The 19,388-nt window shown below is 36.9% G+C and overlaps 1 protein-coding gene across 4 annotated transcripts in view; it reads right to left on the reverse strand.

The window, feature by feature from the left end:
• Dcaf6 (DDB1 and CUL4 associated factor 6) overlaps nucleotides 1-19,388 on the reverse strand; it is a 102,946-nt gene that overhangs the window by 6,190 nt on the left and 77,368 nt on the right. For 3 of the 4 annotated variants that reach the window (XM_051147762.1, XM_051147763.1, XM_051147764.1), the window contains 6 exons: nucleotides 15,798-15,913; nucleotides 15,351-15,419; nucleotides 14,808-15,129; nucleotides 3,484-3,622; nucleotides 1,624-1,780; nucleotides 139-227 (listed from right to left, as the gene is read on the reverse strand). In XM_051147762.1, the coding sequence (XP_051003719.1) occupies nucleotides 139-227; nucleotides 1,624-1,780; nucleotides 3,484-3,622; nucleotides 14,808-15,129; nucleotides 15,351-15,419; nucleotides 15,798-15,913 (892 nt within the window). Of the gene's footprint in view, nucleotides 1-138; nucleotides 228-1,623; nucleotides 1,781-3,483; nucleotides 3,623-9,193; nucleotides 9,255-14,807; nucleotides 15,130-15,350; nucleotides 15,420-15,797; nucleotides 15,914-19,388 lie in introns of those variants that run through there. The other variant, XM_051147765.1, reaches the window with a different exon arrangement.

The following is a 19,388-nucleotide window of genomic DNA, read 5'->3' on the forward strand; positions in this document are numbered from 1 at the left end:
CTCATGAGTGCAAAGACTAAAGATTTAACTGCCTTAACCAAATGCCTTTGTTTTATATTAACAACTAATAATAAACTGTTTTCTTTAAAATAGCATTTTAGATACCAATTAAAATAGTAAGTATAGTAAAAGTCTTACTTCATCAGCAAGTTTCCGGTTAAAAATTCTTGATTCTTCTAGGGGTGACCAGATCTTTATGTCATAATCTATGCCAGATGAGGCTAAAACTAGAAAAAATTTTTACATATTTATCATGTGTTAAGCATAGGTGCAAAATTAACAAAATTTAGCTTTAAAACTACTATCATAATTTTCAAAGTATTTGTTTGTTTGTTTGTTGAGACAGAGTCTCTCTCCACATGGCCTTGGCTGTTCTGAAACTTACAATGTACACCAGGCTGGTCTAGAAATTACAGAGATCCATCTACCTCTGTGCCCTGAGTGCTGAGATTAAAGGTGTGTGTGACCACACCAGGCCAAAGAGATTTGTTTTAAACAGTGTTTGTGTGTATGCATATACACACACCTCTAGGAGGCCTATAGAAGCCAGAAGAGGGTATCAGCGTCCCTTAAGGCTGGTGGTTGTAAGCTGTCTGATGTGGGTGCTGGAAACCAAACTTGGGTGTACTACAAGAGTAGTAAATGTTTTAAACTGCTGGGCCAACTCTCCAGCACTTTTTTTTTAATAATAATAATAATAATAATTATTATTATTATTATTATATAATTAATTGTTAATTATCATCGTGAACATTTCCTAAAAGTAACTAAGTATAGAGCAAAATTTTAAGACCACCTTGCAAGTCTCTCAAATTTTAATTTATGTGCATTAGTGTGAAGGTATCAGATCTTGGAGTTACAGGCAGTTTTGAGCTGCCATGCGGGTGCTGGGAATTGAACCTGGGTCCTTTGGAAGAGCAGGCAGAGCTCTTAACCCCTGAACCATCTCTCTAGCCCACCAATTCTCTCTTTATGCTAATAAATTAACTCAGACCTGTAAAAAATTAAAAAGGTTTATCTTGAATAAATTATGAGAATCTTGGTCATGCTAGACTCTACGAGACAATAAAACCAAAATGCTAGAAGAAACTTTTTAATCTATTTCCTTATAATATCTGTCAAAAGCACACTTTTTTCTTTTTGAGGTTAGGAACCTTTAAAAAAATTTATTTGTTTCTTGAGATTCATACATGTATACAAAAGGATTAAATCCACCCTCTAGTCCCTTCTCTCCAACTCTCCCCTACAGGCATCCGATCATGTCTCCCTCCCAACACTGTGCACTCATTTTTAAACCCATGAGTCCAATTAGCGCTGCCAGCGTGTGATGAGTTGGGCCATCCTCCAGAGCATGGCACATGCTCTTACCAGGAGCCATATCTCTGAGGAAACTGACTCTCCCTTCACCTGCAGCCATCGACTGCCAGTGTCTTCTCAGCTAGGGTTGGGGCTCTGTGAACCCCTCTCCCATCTGCACAACAATTTCTTTGTTTTAAACCCACATAGAGCTATAACTATCTCTAGCAGTGCTTAGTAGGATAGTTCAGATTTTTGTAAATATTACCTACAACTGATGAATGACACCAATGACTTCCAGTACTTGTTCTACAAAAGATATCTTACTTGGGTCAAATGGATGCGGCTGCAGGCAGTTGACCACGTGATTGTCAGCTTCCAGAAGCATCAAATGCTCAGCAGTGTGCCGATCCCAGATGAAGATATGGCCACAGTCAGAGCCACTCATTACGAAGTTAGCACCCCAGAAGTTGGCTTCTTTTATCTGAGAGATTTTAAGAAACAGGATAGCCAAGTCAACATTAACAAAAGAAAGACAAATTCCATTCTCATGCTGAAAATGAATTGGTTTTAAAAAATAAAAAAGTTAAATACTGAAGTTTTTTCTTCTAAGAATCTTAAAATCATGACAGCGTTTCACCACTGGCAATAACATGGCAGGAAAGCATGGGAAGCCTCCCCGGTGAGCAGATTTCAACAGTATTTGACACATAGCAGGTACTTCATACACGCTAAGCGAGTAAATGAAATTTATAGGCTTAGAACAGTATAATGGAAAAAAGCATATACATATGGATGAACTTTCTAAAAATCATTCCAGTTTAGCTTTATGAATATGTGGTGGCGCACGCCTTTAATCCCAGCACTTAGGAGGCAGAGGCAGGTGGATCGCTGTGAGTTCGAGGCCAGCCTGGTGTACAAAGTGAGTCCAGGATGGCCAAGGCTACACAGAGAAACCCTGTCTTGAAAAACCAAAAAAAAAAAAAAAAAAAAAACCAAAAAAAAAAAAAAAAAAAAAAAACCAAAAAAAAAAAAAAAAAAAAAAAGAAAATTCATAGAAAGAAAGGAATTGTTGTCTTTTGTACTTGTCAAGAAAAAACAGTACCTTTTTTTCAATAACTGTTAGAAGCCCAAAGAGTTAACAAGGTATATTTAATCAAGCAAGTAAAGGAATATGATCTATTGACCAGCTATCCTATTTTAATAAATATAAATGAAATGACCATAAAAAGATCTTTATACGCCAAACAATGTCTTTAAAAATCATTTCCCTGGTGCTCACACAGACAGTAGGAAGGAGATCCTGCAAGTCATGGTGCTGCAGCCATACTTACTTACCCTGGGTTTTCATCTTTCTGTACTGAGAAGTGAACTCAGGGTCATGTGCACGCTAAGCAGGCACTCAACCACTCCACTCTATCCTCAGCCCCCTTTTAATTACTTTCAACTAAAATTTTAGTTGGCAGAATGCAGAAAATGATAAAATTGTTAACTACCAACGACATGTACAAGGATAGCTAATCATTTCCCACTTCAGTTTATGTTTTACCTAACGCTAAAAAAGGTAAACTACAATTTGCAGGTAGGTACTTTGTGGTAACACTGTGGGCATACAGAACACTTTCTACTATGAACTGTTTATAGAGTAACAGTTCCATTAATTGCCTTGCACTGGATGTGCAAGTCCGTGGATTTAAAACACTACAATTCATCTGAGGGATCACCTGGTCTACCCTGGCTATGTCAAAGATGAAGAAATTAAACCAAGGAGAATAAAATGACCAAAGCCAATTTTTAGCTGTTAGTTTAAAAGGTGTTATGATTAATGTATCTGTATTTTATAATCAACTTGGCTTTCATGTACAGATTTATTTCCCATCCCAAACTAACAAAATGTAGTAAAACCAGCTTTAATAAATTTAATAGTAAACTCCCGAGGACAGCAAGAATAGACAAAATAGATAGACAGATAGAGAGATGATAGGTAGGTAGGTAGATACACAAACTACTTGTTCTAAGTTAAAATAATTTTTCTAGCTTACATATATTTCTTTAGTAAGGTAGAATTTTCTTGCAATATATTACCAGACTAAAAGAACCATGAGTGAATAAAGAAGTAACAAAATCACCACAGGAAAAAACCCCACAAACTGCAATCTCATCAAGAATGCCATGAGCATCTGGTACCATTGTCCGGGAGTTGCGATGGCCCTTATAAACCATTTTTACTAATGGCCTCCTAATGTTCAAAGTGTCCAATTCTTCCATTTCTTTCCTTTCTTTCCTCCTTCTGAAGAACTCCTGAATGCGGGCGACAGCAGAGCGTCTATGTATTGCATATTAAAACAAAAACAAAAACAAAAATAAGCATGCATAGGCAACTTCTGCATAATAAAACCTGTCAAAAACAGTAAGCCTATAATATATTTAAAACAGTATTTTAATAAAGCACCCACAATCAAAAGCATCAAAAAGGCAGACTTCATCATAGTAATTGAGTTACTACAACAAAATATTTAGTTCAGTGGCCATTTAAGAACTTGATACTGAAAAAAAAAAGAACTTGATACTGGTTGAAGAGTAAAGAAAATAGCATGCAACACACTAGTTTCTAATGTACTGTTTTAAAAAAAAATCAAACAGAGAAAATTATGTGCAATTTTACTTCAAATAGAACATTCTACTTAACCTCATTTGGAATCACAATCCTTAGAAGGTAGATGGGGAATCAGGAACCCAAGACCAGCTTTGACTACAAAGTGGATTTTGAGGCCAGGGCTACTTGAGATGCTGTCTCAAGAGAAAACCCATAACCAAACAAACTAGCCAATGCCCTATTCAAAAAATTTTAAAGATTTATTTATTTATTTATCATTTATTTATACAGTATTCTGTCTGCATGCCAGAAGAGGACACTAGATCTCATTATAGGTGGTTGTGAGCCACCACGTGGTTGCTGGGAATTGAACTCATGACCTTTGGAAGAACAGACAGTGCTCTTAACCACTGAGCCATCTCTCTAGCTCCCAATTCAATTTTTGAACATTTCTCTTCACAAAGGTCACAAAGCGAATCCCAAAGAAACTAAGAGTAACACGGGAACAGTGGTGAACTGACGTTCTGACACAGTGTAAAGACGCTCCAACAGCAGCCTGGTCAAGAGAGCGGATGCTAGCAAGAGATGAACCGAAGGCCTTTCACTGGCATCTCTTTCATGTGGCTCCACGTCACAGGGGAGATTTACGGTTATTGAGGCAAAGCAGTTGGTGGTGGTAGTAGCTACTCAGAAACAAAGTGTCTTTTTAAGCTGATTTTATTATTAAGGGAATACTCTCCTAACACCCCATACTACTTAATTCTGAAGCTTTGTCACTTAAAATATATTTTGACATACAGTAGAAGGAAGTTCATAAGATTTAAAACTACAAGTTGGTAAGAGAAACAAATGACAGAATGGCAACTAAAGACATAAAAAGATGACAGTCTCATCAATAAAACAAACTTCTCTTTTTATGTTTATCAGATTTTTTTTCTATGATTGTGGCAGGAGTTTCAAGAAAGAGGAAATACTGGTAGGAATCTAAAAGTGGTTTTACATGTAAAAATAAAGTGTGCTGTTTTACTTTCCCTCAAGCACAATACACACAAGAAAGTACAAAAATCACAAGGCATATACATAATAGACTGATGCAGTTTTCAAATAGAACAGCCTGATCTCAGCAGCAACATACTGGGAATAGCATCATCAGCCCACCGGCCCCACTCCTATTATTTCTCTTCCCTCAAAACTTTTCTGACCTCTCATAGCATGGCTTTAAGTGTGGACTTTAATTCAATGGAATCGCATAACAGGTATCCATTGGTTCAGCTTTATGCATACATGTGTTTATACATGTGTGTTCTGGCATGCGTGTGGCAGTCAGAGGACAAGCATAGGTGCTGGTCCTTGCCTTCCACCTTGTCTGACAGGTTCTCTTTTACTATCCACTCATCCATATGGCAGCTAGCTAGCCCAGGAGCTTCCAGGGAGCCTCAGGGACAAAGCCCTGGGATTGTAGGCACTGTGCCTGCCTTGGCAAGGGTTCTAGCAACCCCAGCTCCTCATGTGGAGGGCACTGTACTCACTGCGTCACCTCCCCGCACATGGTAAGCTTCTTTAGCTGGACACTCTAATATTACCCATGCTGCTGTGTTGACTGAAGCTCAGTTATCACCTTCACTGTAGAGTATTACTTTGCATAAATATAATCTATTTACTCCTAATCATACAGGTAGACATGTTGTTTAATTTCTGATGGCTTCCATCACCATATGGTTTACCTTTTGGTGAACATATGCACATGTTCATGCTGGATATTTCCTAAGAGTGAATGCTGCCCTGTAAGTATGTGCAAAGGCTCAGCTTCAGTAAACAGTTCCATTTGGGAACATTATTGCACAGATTTATACTTTTACAAGCAGCATATTGGAGCTCCAGAACATACTATTTTTTAAAATTAAATAATATATATTTAAAATATGTATGAAGCTTTGACTCGACAATTTTTAAAAAGTCTTGGGGAAGCTGGGTCCTTGTGCACACTTTTAATACCAGCACTTGGGAGGCAGAAGCAGACAGATCTCTGAGTTCGAAGCCATGCTGGTCTACATATATTACAGGACAGGCAAGGCTACATAGACAGACTCAGTCTTAAAAAAAAAAAAAAAGTCTTGTGGAAAAATGCAAAATACAAATACTTATTTCCTCACTAAGAACTGCAACTGACACAGACTAGGTATTAATCTAAATGTTCAGTGAGAAATAAATTATTCACAGAAAGGGGTTGGGAATAGCTAATTGTTAGTGAGAATTTTTATGTATTTACACTTTAAAGATACTTTGCTTTTCATAAAAATTGAATACTCTAAGCTATTCAGGCAAATTTAAATGCATTCTCAAACTGCTCTACAGAGCAACTCAGTGGGTATTTGACTAACATGTTTATTGAAATACTAAAATAGCAAATGTGAAATTTATTGACCCAGCCTTTTTTCCCCCAGACAGGGTTTTTCCACATAATCTTGGCTGTCCTGGATTCACTTTGTAGACCAGGCTAACCTCAAACTCACAGGAATCTGCCTGCCTCTGCCTCCCAGAGTGCTGGGATTAAAGGCGTGTACCACCACTGTCAGGCTGAACTTTTTAAACACTAATGAATATCAGTTATTATTCCATTTGTGAGAAATATTTAATAGATTGAGGGGGGAAAAAACCAAAATATGGTAACTCAGCAGAGTGAAAAGTGTCTGATCAAGCCAAGCCCCATTCATGACAGAAAAGGTTAACAAGCAAGACAGAAAGGAATGCTCGGAACCTCTTATAAGCTACTGACAACAGGCCTAAGAACCCACCCAGCACAGCAGTAGGCATCCTTCCCACAGCTGGGAAAGGCTCGATACCTACTACTTATCAGCTGGTACAGCAAGGGAAAAAAAATGAAAAAGGAAAATTTACATTTGTATATAATTTCTACATTAAAAAATCAAAATAACCTATAGGCTAAGTAACTGAAATACTAGAAAAGTGACATGGCTGGAAATGCAATTAGGATACAAATCAGCTGCATTTCTGAAAATCAGCAATACACAATTAGCGTAAGAATTTAAAAGGACACATTGGTTACAGCAAGTGCCTCTGTGTCCACACTTGTGCCTACCCCCTCGAGGGTCTCCTTCAATGATGCACATCTTATTTTTTCAGGCAAAATCTCACACTGTTTCAGCTAGAGTGGCTGGTTGGTGAACCCCTGGGATCCAACTGGCTCCACCCCCTCCCCCACATCCACATACGGTGGTTGCAGATGTGTGCCGCTGTGCCCAACTTCTACGTGCATGCTGGGTATCCAAACTTAGGTCCCCCATGCTTGCAGAGCAAGCACTTCACCCACTGAGCCAACTCCCAGCCACTGAAACACACTTTAAAAGTGTTAATAAAAACAAAGATAACCATATCGTATTCACCTTTCACTGAAATTTACAGGTTAACTACAACTGGAACCATCACCTGAGGATTTATGTGTGGAACTTGGGAGTTGATTATAAAACAATCAGAAGGTCTGAGGTGACCGTAGTGCATGCCTCAAGTCCCACCTCTCTGGAGGCAGAAGCAAGAGGATATCTGCTTGAGTTATGCTCACAGGGTACCCAGCATCAAAATGGTGACATGCTGAATACAGGACACCACCAGGTTGTGGGACTGTGCCCACTTCAGCCTGTCTAATCCCATCTCTTAAAACAAAAACAAAAACAAAGACAAAAAAAACCAGAAAAACAGAAAAAAAGCACATCTGATTGATGATGGGGACTAGAGACAGGGAGTGAGACTATCCACCATACTAAGAGATAGGGTGAGATTGCAGTAGACAAAGAGCAAAGGACAACTACCATTTATTATTCAAAGAAACAGATAATATGGTATGTAGCATACAGGAAAGCATATTTATAAAATATAAGTTTTGAGAGAACTTTCTTTATCTGTGATTTTATTTTTCTAACTTATTTCAGCAGAAATTAATAAAAGCTGTTAATTAAATTTTTATCTAAGAAATCTCTACATAAAAACTAACCAAGGAAGAATCAATCTTACTTCATTCACTCAAAGAAGAAGTGTGGTGACATTTTCTGTTTCAACATCAGCCTTTCTTTTTCACATTGTCTATATGGTTTTAGCCTTTCTTAGATCCACTTAAAGCAACATGTTACTTTTTAGTGCAATCTTCATTTTAAAAGCAGAAAACCGTTTTGAGCACTTAGGATAAAGTTTAGTATTAAGTTAAAAACATCAAAAAGCCCTGAAATAAGTTCCATTTTGGTGTCATTAAATTATAAATAGCAGTAACAGAATCATTTGCAAATTATCGACTTCAAATATACAGCCTACAAACACAAGCATAAAAACAAAAATGAGGGCTTAGCTGGTGACCTGGATTTAGTCTCTGGAACCCTCATAAAAGTGGAAGGAGAATGGACCCCACAAAGTTGTCCTGATTGCCATGCTGATAACGTAGCAGGTGTGGCCTCAAATATACATGTGATAATAGTAAAAAATCTTTTTCTAAAGCAAAAATGAGTTCAAACTTACATCAAGGTCCTGAGGATAGGCTTTACGCAGGAATTACTATAGATCTATGTAAATTTTTGGCTTATCTCACTATTTCTGAATTCCATATAGGAAACTATTTTTACATTCTGATTTTATGTACTAGTTTGTTTTAGAAACTGATAATACCTACAAACATGCCACTTCTTAGTTTGGCTAATTTTTTTTTTTTTTTTTTTTTGTAAGTAGACTTGGGTAGAGGACTGCTAAAATATGGCGTTCACTTTAATGTTCTACTAAAAAAAACCCGTGTACCACTGTCAGGTTTTCAATTAGAGATATATTTAAGGGTTGTAGATTATCTTGGTATATGATATTCCTAAATTATTTAGGTACTTGTAAGAAAATGTCACTGAAAAATCAGAATCTTAAAACCTAGCGCAGAATTAAGACTTGAACAAAAAGAATATATGAATAACAAAACCTGCTAATTATTATGCCAATCAAGTTTGTAAGAACATCTAAGTTGCATTCTTTGACCAACTATCAAAAAAAGTAACCAATATTTGAAGTACCCCATTTTAGACTATAGTTACTTGTCACCACACTCAAGTGAACAGCAGTTACATCTTCACACATGAAAATTCTTTTCATTCTACTCCCATGCAGCACATGCAGATAAATACAGTTTGTGAAAAGCAACCTGTTTATGATGCTTAGCACTTACAAGTTCAGTAAATACAAAGTATTAACTGTTAATAGGAAAGGTGGTTAGCCGTGGAAGAGAGGACCTGGCAAATTCATCATAAAGAAGAAATGAAGGAGCATACTGAATTACCTCATTATTCTATCACCTACTGTGGTTCCTCTGATATTAAATCTAGTGAAGGGAACACAATAACTAAAGTCACTTACAAAGATTTCAAAGAACCAAATATGTAAAGCAAAACAGTCACCACTTTTGTCATCAATCATCTCAGTCTAAAGGACTTTTGTTTCCCTTTGTGATAGTCAATGAAGTGAGGAATGTCACCCAAAGAAACGTGCAGGAAGAAATCAAAGAAACATATACCAGAAGGAAGGCCAGGCTGAATCTGTCTTACATTTTAAATATGTTAGCCCTAATCCTACCATAGTGTGGGGAATGTAGGACTTACTTTGAACACCTCCAGTTGTAGAAGCTCAAGGTTGAACTGCACTCTGGGAAATAAACAATGAAGCTGACTCATTTGTCCTAGGCACAAAACTGGAACAAGCAAACCCAGGACCAGGGTTTTTAGCTCCCTAGAGACCCTAATTATTCTCTTTGATGATTTCCTCTGCAATTTTCTTTAATAAAGCAAGTGAAATCATTAGCAATACAGAATGAGCTGGTTATAATGAGTGACAAGATGTTGGCATATTTATAGTAAAAAGAATTCTAGCTTCAGAGAGTTTGGAAAGGCTAGCTAGACAAAAATTTCTATGTAAATGACATATACTTTAAAAATCATGAAGCAATACAGGATTAATACTTTAAACCTTTAGGAAAGACTCATTAGAACTATAACATTTTAGCTATATAGCGCACTAAGGACTTTATGTATTTTTTCAGAGTAATTTTGTTTTCTTGATTTAGCAAGAAAAGTCATCATTCCATTTATTCCATGACGTAGCTGGCATTGTGAGAGGAGCTTACATGAAAATTACCTAAGAGAAAAGCTTGTCGGGTATGGTACTGCCTTTAATCCAAATGCCCTGGGGGCAGAAGCCAACAGCTCTCTGAGTTCCCAGCTAGCCAGGGCTACACTGCAAGCTCCAGGCCAGCCAGGGCTAGACACAAGATATTGTCTAAAAAAGAAAACAAAGAAAGGCGAGGCACTCTCTCATTTCCATGGCACACTCTGATGTTCACAACCAGCATGTGAAATAGTGAAGGAATCAACAGACTTATTTTACTTGTCTTTAATACCACCATTAGTGAACACAATGTATTTTTTAAAAATCAATTTATTTTCTATTTAATGGTTTATGTAAGGGCCCATTTTTTAAAGTTTGGATTTCTGCCAGTAAAGACATTATACTAGATATAGCACGTTCTCTCTGTGACTATAAAGCAAGGATCAGCAAACTGGAAGCATTTTTTTTTTTAAATGACCTTTAAGTTAAGGACAGTTTTCTCATTTTTAAATGGCTAAATTTAAAATAGATATTTAAGTGCCTATGTAGTAGTTTCCACTTTACCTCCTGGCCAGCAAAGCCTAAATTACTTACTATCTGGCCCTTTGGGAAAAACGTCTGAATACCTGTGGCTCTTCCAGTTGTTTTTATATAGATTTGCTCTAGGTCGAGAAGAGTGCTCCACATTTAAAAATATCCATATGATTGCTATGGTCTTTATTTGCTGAGGCATTGCCTTTTTATGCTTGATTTCAGCCCCAGAATGCAAACCCACTTTATATTTAACAAAACTTTAAGAATGTTAAGAGTCAAGTTTGGTGGCCCATGTTTGTAATCTTACACTGTAGATATGGGTGGGAGGATCAAGAATCAAAAGCCACCTTCAAATACATAGCAAGTTGAAGGCCAACTTGGGGTTCAAGAGAGCCTAACTCAAAAAATGCAAAAAGACTGTAAAGAGCTGTGTTATAGAAACCACTACTCTGCAGTGCAAGGCCTGCTTCAGTGTTCAGATATAGGTCAACAGCTTAACTACATGACACCTTTAAAGTTCCATTTAAAAGTATAAATTTAGCATACAATGAAAGTGAAAATTAAAATTGGGGCAAAAGTGTGAGATATACTATATAGTTCTTATATAAATTAAAATAAAATAAAAATTTAATTATGTATTTAACTATTTGACTTTTACCATACTTATCGTGAGGATCATTTCTCTCTGGGCTTTTTTAATTGCAGCAGGAACTGTTCTGGGGCACACTGACAACACATTAGAATTCTAGACTGGGCCTGGAGTGGCCAAATGGCAGGAGCGTGACCTCTACAGCATGCATTCTGTTAGCTGGACATTTCATCAATGTGTGGGATGTACCTTAGCCTCTTCAGAGACAGAGAGTAGTCCAAATATTGCTAATCTTATAAGATGGTAAATGATTTGTGTGCTTAGAAGTAAAATTTTAAAAAATTGTTCCTTTTAAAATACAAGTCAATCTATTATCTACCTTCAAATTTAGAAGGAACAAACCAGGCCTGAGGCCATGGCAAGTGGTATCTTGCTATAGAGTAGCAAGCTGGCAACAGCCTCAGGGATAAAGCAGAGGGCAGACTCAGCAGGCACATTCATTACTCAGGGAGCTCTGATTACACAGCAGTGCTGCTAATGAAGGGAGACACCGCAGGAAACCCAGTTGAGAGAGTTCTTTGTTTTTGTCACTTACAAGATTTTGGTAAGGAGCTAGGAGAGGCTAGATGTGGAAGCTCACGCCTGTGAGACCACCACTTCAGAGGCTTCAAAGCAGGAGAATTACTTTGAATTCAAATGCCCTGGACTACAAAGTGAGATGACAACAACAACAATAAATGGTTCAAAAAAACCAAAATGAAACAAAAGAAAAAACAAACCTGGGGAAAGACAGCAAATCATGAAGGAAACATCTATAATGCCAGAAGAGGACTACGGTGGCCCTGGTGTTACCTTGGATGGGTGTGCTTATACATGCAGCATTTTACTTAGTTTCAGATACTTAGCTTTGCTTTGAATGATTTCTATACTTTCTTCTCCAATAAATTAAGTTTCCTGAAAATTAGGAATTTTATTATTATTTGTTACTAGTCTAAATTTTATGTCCTGTAAAAGCTAAGTAATATGCAGGCCAAAATAAGGATTATATAGATTATCAAATTGTATCTAGTCTTTAAAAGCTTAAAATATGGATGTAATCATAATATTTGACTAATCATAATTATCAATCCTAAATATTTGGCTAATCTAATTCAACAACTGCATTTTCTAAGTTAATCAAGTTGTCAGGTACCAACTTTATGGTAGATCAAACCTTAAGAGAATGAGAAACCACCAATTTGACTTTTGAATTGTGTTATGCTTGTGGTAACTTATCCTGTATATATTAAGTAGTAACAATCTATTAAGGATCCCTTAATCACTGTGGAAAGAAGCAATTTCTTTTTTCTTTTTGGTTTTTGAAGACAGGGTTTCTCTGTGTAGCCCTGGCTGTCCTGGACTTGCTTTGTAGACCAGCCTGGTATTGAACTCACAGAGATCTGTCTGCCACTGCCTCCCTGAGTGCTGGGAATATAGGAGTGAGCCACCACAACCAGTGTTAAATTTTTCTTTGCTAAAAAAAAGTATATAAATAATGCTGAGGGGTTAGTGGAACATGCCTGTAATCTCAGCACTTGAATTGAGAAGTTCAAGGTCAGCCTGAGTTAGACAGCCAGCCAGGACTAATAGTAACCCTCTATTTCAAAACAAAACAACCAAGTAACCAATCAATCAAAAATCAAGGGAGGTTGATGATTAACATGTGGCAAGTATTTTATTAATCTTTAAGTACAAATATAAGGAAAGATTATTTGAACAGAATCTTCACAAAGTAAGCATTTCCCAAACTTGATTGAAGGTACTATGCTTCCATGGTTAGCAAAGGTGGTTTCCCTGAGCTGAAAGTATTCCTTAGAGCATTCCTTTTTGCTTTTTACCTTGTGAGAGGGCTTCTCTAAATTGCCTAAGTTAGACCTCAAACATAACTTTTCTGCCTCAGTCTCCCAATTAGCTAAAATTATAGGCATGCATTACTGCTGCTGGCTGAGCCTGTCTTACTGTAATTGTCTTTTCAGGATTAGGTACCCTTATACAGAAAAATACATTGGTTGCTTAAGACATGTATCAGACTTTACAATGTGAGACAGGTCTTTTAATTGACTCAACTTAAATTTGTACAACAATTTTAGGTAATCATAACTCCACTTCATATATAAGAAAACTGAGTTTTTGAATTAATAAGTACCATGCATAAGAAAAGCTGCTGGTAGATGGTGAAGGTAGATTCAAACCCAAGTTATGATGTTTTCACAATTACAAAGCATTGCCACTGTTTTGGTTTTGAATTTTGAACATGATTCATTCTGCAGCCCAGGCTACCCTGTACTGTTAGCTATGTAACTCAAGCTGGCCTTGAACTCACAGCAGTCCTCCTGCCTTAGCCTTCCAAGTACTCAGATTACAGGTATGAGCTACCATGCCTGGACAGATTGCTATTTTTAGTAGTATAATAATCTTCTCATTACACATGTAAGTGTGTATAATATATAATCTTGTTAATTAAGTCAGAAATATAAACTGCATGTTTGATAAACAACAGTCTATTCAACACATAAAAAAGTGAAATGGTCCAAACAGAACTTCACTCCTGTGTGAATTAGGACTTTAAAGATAGAACTGGATTTTTCCGGTACTAATCACCCAGACAGGTTCCCACATGTTTGGTTTGCAACTATTTTCTTCCTAGGTACCAGAGAGTGAACATAAGCCCCTGCTAACAAGTGAGGGCTATTCCCATCTCTTTTGTTTTACTTCTTAGTTTGAGACAATCTCACTAAGATGCACAGGCAGACCCTGAACTTGGAATCCTTCTGCTGCAAGCTCCCAAGTATCTGGGATTACAGGCTTGTACCACCAGGCTTAGTCATTTTAAAAGATCATTAAAATGTATTTTATTTTCTAAAATAAATGTTTCCTTCTGTTTACATAAAATCTAATGGAAAAATCATACACACACTAACAATTCAACTCTCTATTGTTGCTACAATATTTATTACCCATCTCATACCTTTTTAGTTTCTTAATTGAGTCCTTACATTATTATAAAGCAGAGAAAAACAAAGTTCCAACTATCCAGGACAAAACAATAAATAATTAATTAATCTTAAAAAAAAGGAAAAGAAAAAAAGTAACATTAAAATAAAAACAGGCTTGGTGGCACATGCTTGGTGGCACACGCTTTTAATCCCAGCACTTGGGAGGCAGAGGCAGGTGGATCTCTGAGTTTGAGGCCAACATGATCTACAGAGCAAGTTCCAGGACAGCCAGGGCTACATAGTGAGTCCTCCATCTGAATAAACAAACAAGCAAAAACCCAAAAGCCATAATCTGTACAGGACAATCTGAAAACTAAATGTAACCTTAATTTTTAAGTGACCTGATACCCATTCTCAGTATTCCTCTCTTGATCTGTAAACTGAGGCACAAGCCTCAGTGGCAGAAATATTGAGCAAAGAGACTTTCTATTCATGTCATCATATAGTTTGCTCAGAATGTGTGAAATCATTTACAGTTTAAAAACTCTTATGTGGCATATATGATTGTGACACCTCTAGAGGAAACAACTTTAAAAATGGAAAGACTTTCATTTGACTTCAAACTCTTGTCAATTACACTTTTTAAAAAGTCTATACTAATTAAAAATATACCAACCTATCTCCAGGTCCTGCTCGATATCTTGCACCAGGGATCAGGACCGGGTCATCATCGCTGTCGTCTGTGTCCTGGAGAGCAGAGTCCCTGGCTGATGTGTCTTCACGAGCTAAAGGCGCAATGGCTTCTGTTTGGGATGGGGGTTCAGGACTGGTGCTAGCATGATTGGCAGCACTCTCAGTGCTAGTCTGCTCAGAAATTTCCCTGCCTGTTTCCGACAAAGTGCCTTCTTCTGGAACCCCACGAGGGCTATCAAGACTCGGGGTATTCCTTTCTCCTGAGTTAGAATCCAATGGCTCAGTTGTGAAGTTATCAGATTGTGCTGTCAGAAAACAAAGTGGGATATAAGTCAGTCATGTGTTCAGTTTGTCATTTTACTTAACTCAGGAACTGACATGTTCTAATATGAATCAGACTTCATGGAGAGGAAAAAGGCCCAGCCATCATGTGGAAGAAACCTTTGCCTCGGGAGAGATTTACACAGACTAAGGCTGTTTAGTTTTGTATATGAGCCAAGTTCTTAAAGATAGCAAGACAACTCACCTATATCTATCTGGTTTTGAGTGAGGTTTTCTGAAAACGTTCTTTTCTCTGATAGTTCTTCAGGAGCTCCTAGAATTAAGCAAAAAATATTATTAAATCTAGTTTTTTAAAGAAAAACAAATATAAACAAACACTCCAACATTTCTTTAAATAAATGGCCCAATTCTGGATCATAAAATGTCAGCATGAGCCACTAAGTGGCTCAAGGGTCAAGGTACTTGCTAAGTGTGAGCCTAGAGATCTGAGTTTGATCCCTAGAACCAACCCAAGCAAAGGTGGGAGGAGGGAGCTGCCTTCACAGTGGTGTCCCCCACAAAATAAAATTTCAAAGAAAGACAAGATCTCACTCTACAAAGAACTGACAAAGATGAAGCATTGTGGGGTAACAGAAAGAGGTAGGTGTCTAGCGCTGGGGTTTCTTATAAGAAAAAAGCAAAATAAGCTTACTTGTTTCATTGTCACCTTCGGGTGGCTGCACAGCACTCTGTGGGACCAAGGGTTCCTCCTGACCCTCGGATTTGCCATGGCTCCCATTTCCTCTGGAACTTGAGGCTGTGCTGCTCCTAGTATCACAACAAAATAAGTGATTTGACCAAAAGAGAGGAATTTTGATGTAACTTTTATATTTTACAACTTAAAAGTATATTAGAAAATTCAGAACATAAATACTTGAAAGGCCATTAAAAAAAAGAGAGAAATCATGATGATCAGTACATTTCATATTAAAAAGACTTTAAAATGAGGGCACTTTAATTCACTATTTGATGCTTCTGTTATTGACTACACACTTCTGTGTCTCTTAAGTCTGTCTGTCTGTGTGTGTGTGTGTCTCCCCCCCTCCTCTGTGTGTGTGTGTGTGTGTGTGTGTGTTGGGAATCAACCACAGGGACTTCATACATGCTAATATGTCACACCTCCAACCCCAGTTCCTACAGAAATTTAAGTTGAATGGAAGCTTGGCCATTTCTTCAGTCTTTTTTAACTGCCCCAGTACAACACTGCCTGTCCTGGCGCATGCACATGTGTTTACTGAACATTACAGCTTTGTAGAAAGATATTACATTTTCTATTTCAGTTTTAATACCCACCTCATGATGGCCAGCATCCCATTAGCATTTTGGGCTATCGCACAATATTACACCCACTCAAATAAATAATGTTTAGTAAGTATTCCATAAAAAAATCATGGCATATGTGTAAGAAGAAGGTGTACAAGAGGAAGATGTATAACAATCTGAAATTAAAATCAAATTTAGAGCCAAGGAGATGGCTATGGGTGAGCTGCTTGCTGCTGATCCTGAAGACCAGAGTATGACAGCAGGAACCCACTAGTGGGGGCAGAGCCCCCAAGATGTCTTCTGGCTTCCACATATATGCCAAGAGACACACTGAAACAAATATACACATGCAGAAAATAAATAAATGTAAAAAAAGAAATTACTAAGGACTATTTGCCAAGATTCTGTAAAATCATCCCCTTTAAGCCAATTACAAGAGTCAATTTCCTTTTATCTTTTCTTTGTTTTGTTTTGTTTGTTTGTTTGTTTGAGACAAGGTTTCTTTGTGTAGCCTTGGCTATGCTGGACTTGCTTTGTAGACTAGGCTGGCCTCAACTCACAGTGACCCACCTGCCTCTGCCTCCCGAGTGCTGGGATTAAAGGTTTGCGCCACCACACCCAGCTTTCCTTTTTTATTTTTAATATGTGGGGATTTTTGCCTGCATGTATGTCTATGTACTACATGGGTGTCTAGTCTGTCAAACAACCAGAAGAAGGCATCTGATCCTTTTGAAATGGAGTTACAGATGGTTGTGAGCCACCATATGAGTGCTGAGAACCAAACCTATGCCCTTTATAAAAACAACAGCAAGTGTTCTTAACTACTGAATTATCTTTCTGGCCACTCTAAATATCTTTTTAACAAGAAAAGAATACAAAGTCATCGTGGTCGATAAAACCAAATATGATACAATATTTTTCATCAACAGGAAAGATATAATACAGACAGAAATAACATGCTTAGAGTACAATAGTTTTGATGATTAAAATATTATGGTAGTAATATAGGAATAGAGCCTAGTGGAAAAGACACATTATTCAACCAGGCACAATTAGAATAGTCAATATGGTGTTATAAATCACAATGAAGCGAGAAGACTGAACAATAAATGGTACTGGGACAAAGGAACAGCATGTGTAAAGTTAATGCTGTAACTCAGCAATACACTTGCTAGAAAAATAATTCTAGAATTGTTAAGCAGGTGGTTTTAATAATAAAACTATGGAAAACACAAAAGTAAGATGAGAGCAGCTTTCCCTAATCTGAGAAGGACACAGTTTCCTAAAATGAAGATTAAGGTGGAAACCATAAGGCACAATCCCTGCAAGTAACTGAAGAGCAAACACCTGGAACACATGGACAACAAATGGAAACCAAACGCTGTCACCCTTGCCTCGTTCTACAATAGCTTGCATAGACCAACAAGAAAGGATGGAGACCACAATAGAAAATGAGACAAATTGTTAGAACAGCAATTTATAGAAGAGTATTGTTATGGCTATCAACTATGCAGGGCTTATGATATACAAAGTATGCTAAGTTTAAGGTGCTTTCTCTGTCAAATCCCATGAAATCTTCACAACAAATCTGAGAATTGGGTTCCTTTAAGAGCGTCTATTTCCACTAGAAAACCAGGGTTTAGAGCTTCTGCAGGCTGTAAGTTAGTGCCCACTTTGTAGTACAATATAATGCCTCATCTATCATTAGGGACACTTAAAAGCAAGACACAATACTGAAATAAAGAATCATAGTTTTTAACGTTTTGGTTTATTTTCAACAATTTATTGAAAAATTTGAAAATAAAAATGGTAATCTTTGACAAACTGATGAATGACAATATAATTTACGGTAATTTGAGGTGAAATTAGCATTCAAGAAAAAAAAAAGAGAATAAAACTTTTTCTTAGAATGGTTCTGAAGGGAGTCCTGTATAGAAAGGCGAGAATAGAAGAGATGGCACATAAGTGATAAATAGGAGAACCTTATGTATTATGGAACAGGACCACAGATGTCATGACTTTAAAATGTTATGGTAAAACACTTGGGGTCATTAAGAAATCCCATTGACTGAATCTTCAAACATAGTATGTAGAATATGATTACCTTTACACCTCTACAACCTCTATGGTATAATTTGAACACAGGAACCAAAAATATCTTTTATGTTTTTAAGCACCCTCTTTACTTTTCTGGCTAAGCTTATCTGTTACTCATTTGTCTCTCCTCTGCTCCATTTCACATACTTGAGCTTCCTAAAAAACCCCTGAACATACAGGACTGCTCTGCCAAACCTTATGTGGGATGTCTCTCTGCCTAAAGTGTTCTTCCCTTCTCACTGATGACTAACCTACATTAGGTTTTCTGATTGTCCTTACCAGCTCTATTTTCTTCCATTGTACTTATGGCTTCAAACATGCTCTACTCTGTACTCATTTGCTGTAATTACTGTCCACTTCCTCCACCTAGAATGTAAGTTCCAGCAGGGCACAGATTTTTTTTAAACTACTTTTTTATTTATGCATTTCCAATGTCTAGAATAGTCCTTGGGACACAAGTTTCCAGTAACATTCAAAATCCTATTTAATCAGACTTTACTGTAAAATGCATCTAAACATAAATACACATGGAAGTCAGTGAACTAAGTAAAGTAAAATATAATCACACATTAATCAAGCACACAACATATAATTATGTATTAATAAATAATATACATGTGATTTTTTTTGTACACAAAATATATTGTAACAGTATATGATGTATTTATATAAATTTAATGTATTAACTTGATTTAGTATATTAATGATAATTATAAATGCCTATAAATGAGTTATTAAATAAAGCTTTATATAGCTATACCACCATATAATTACATATTTAAAAATACCATATTGTCAACATTCATAAATTTCAAATTAAACAAGGTTAAATATAACTATTTGGATAATGTTCGATCAAAAGGCCTCTAGACAATGGGAAATA

The sequence above is a fragment of the Acomys russatus genome, chromosome 6 (genome assembly GCF_903995435.1).
Source record: "Acomys russatus chromosome 6, mAcoRus1.1, whole genome shotgun sequence".
In the NCBI taxonomy this organism is placed as follows: domain Eukaryota; kingdom Metazoa; phylum Chordata; class Mammalia; order Rodentia; family Muridae; genus Acomys; species Acomys russatus.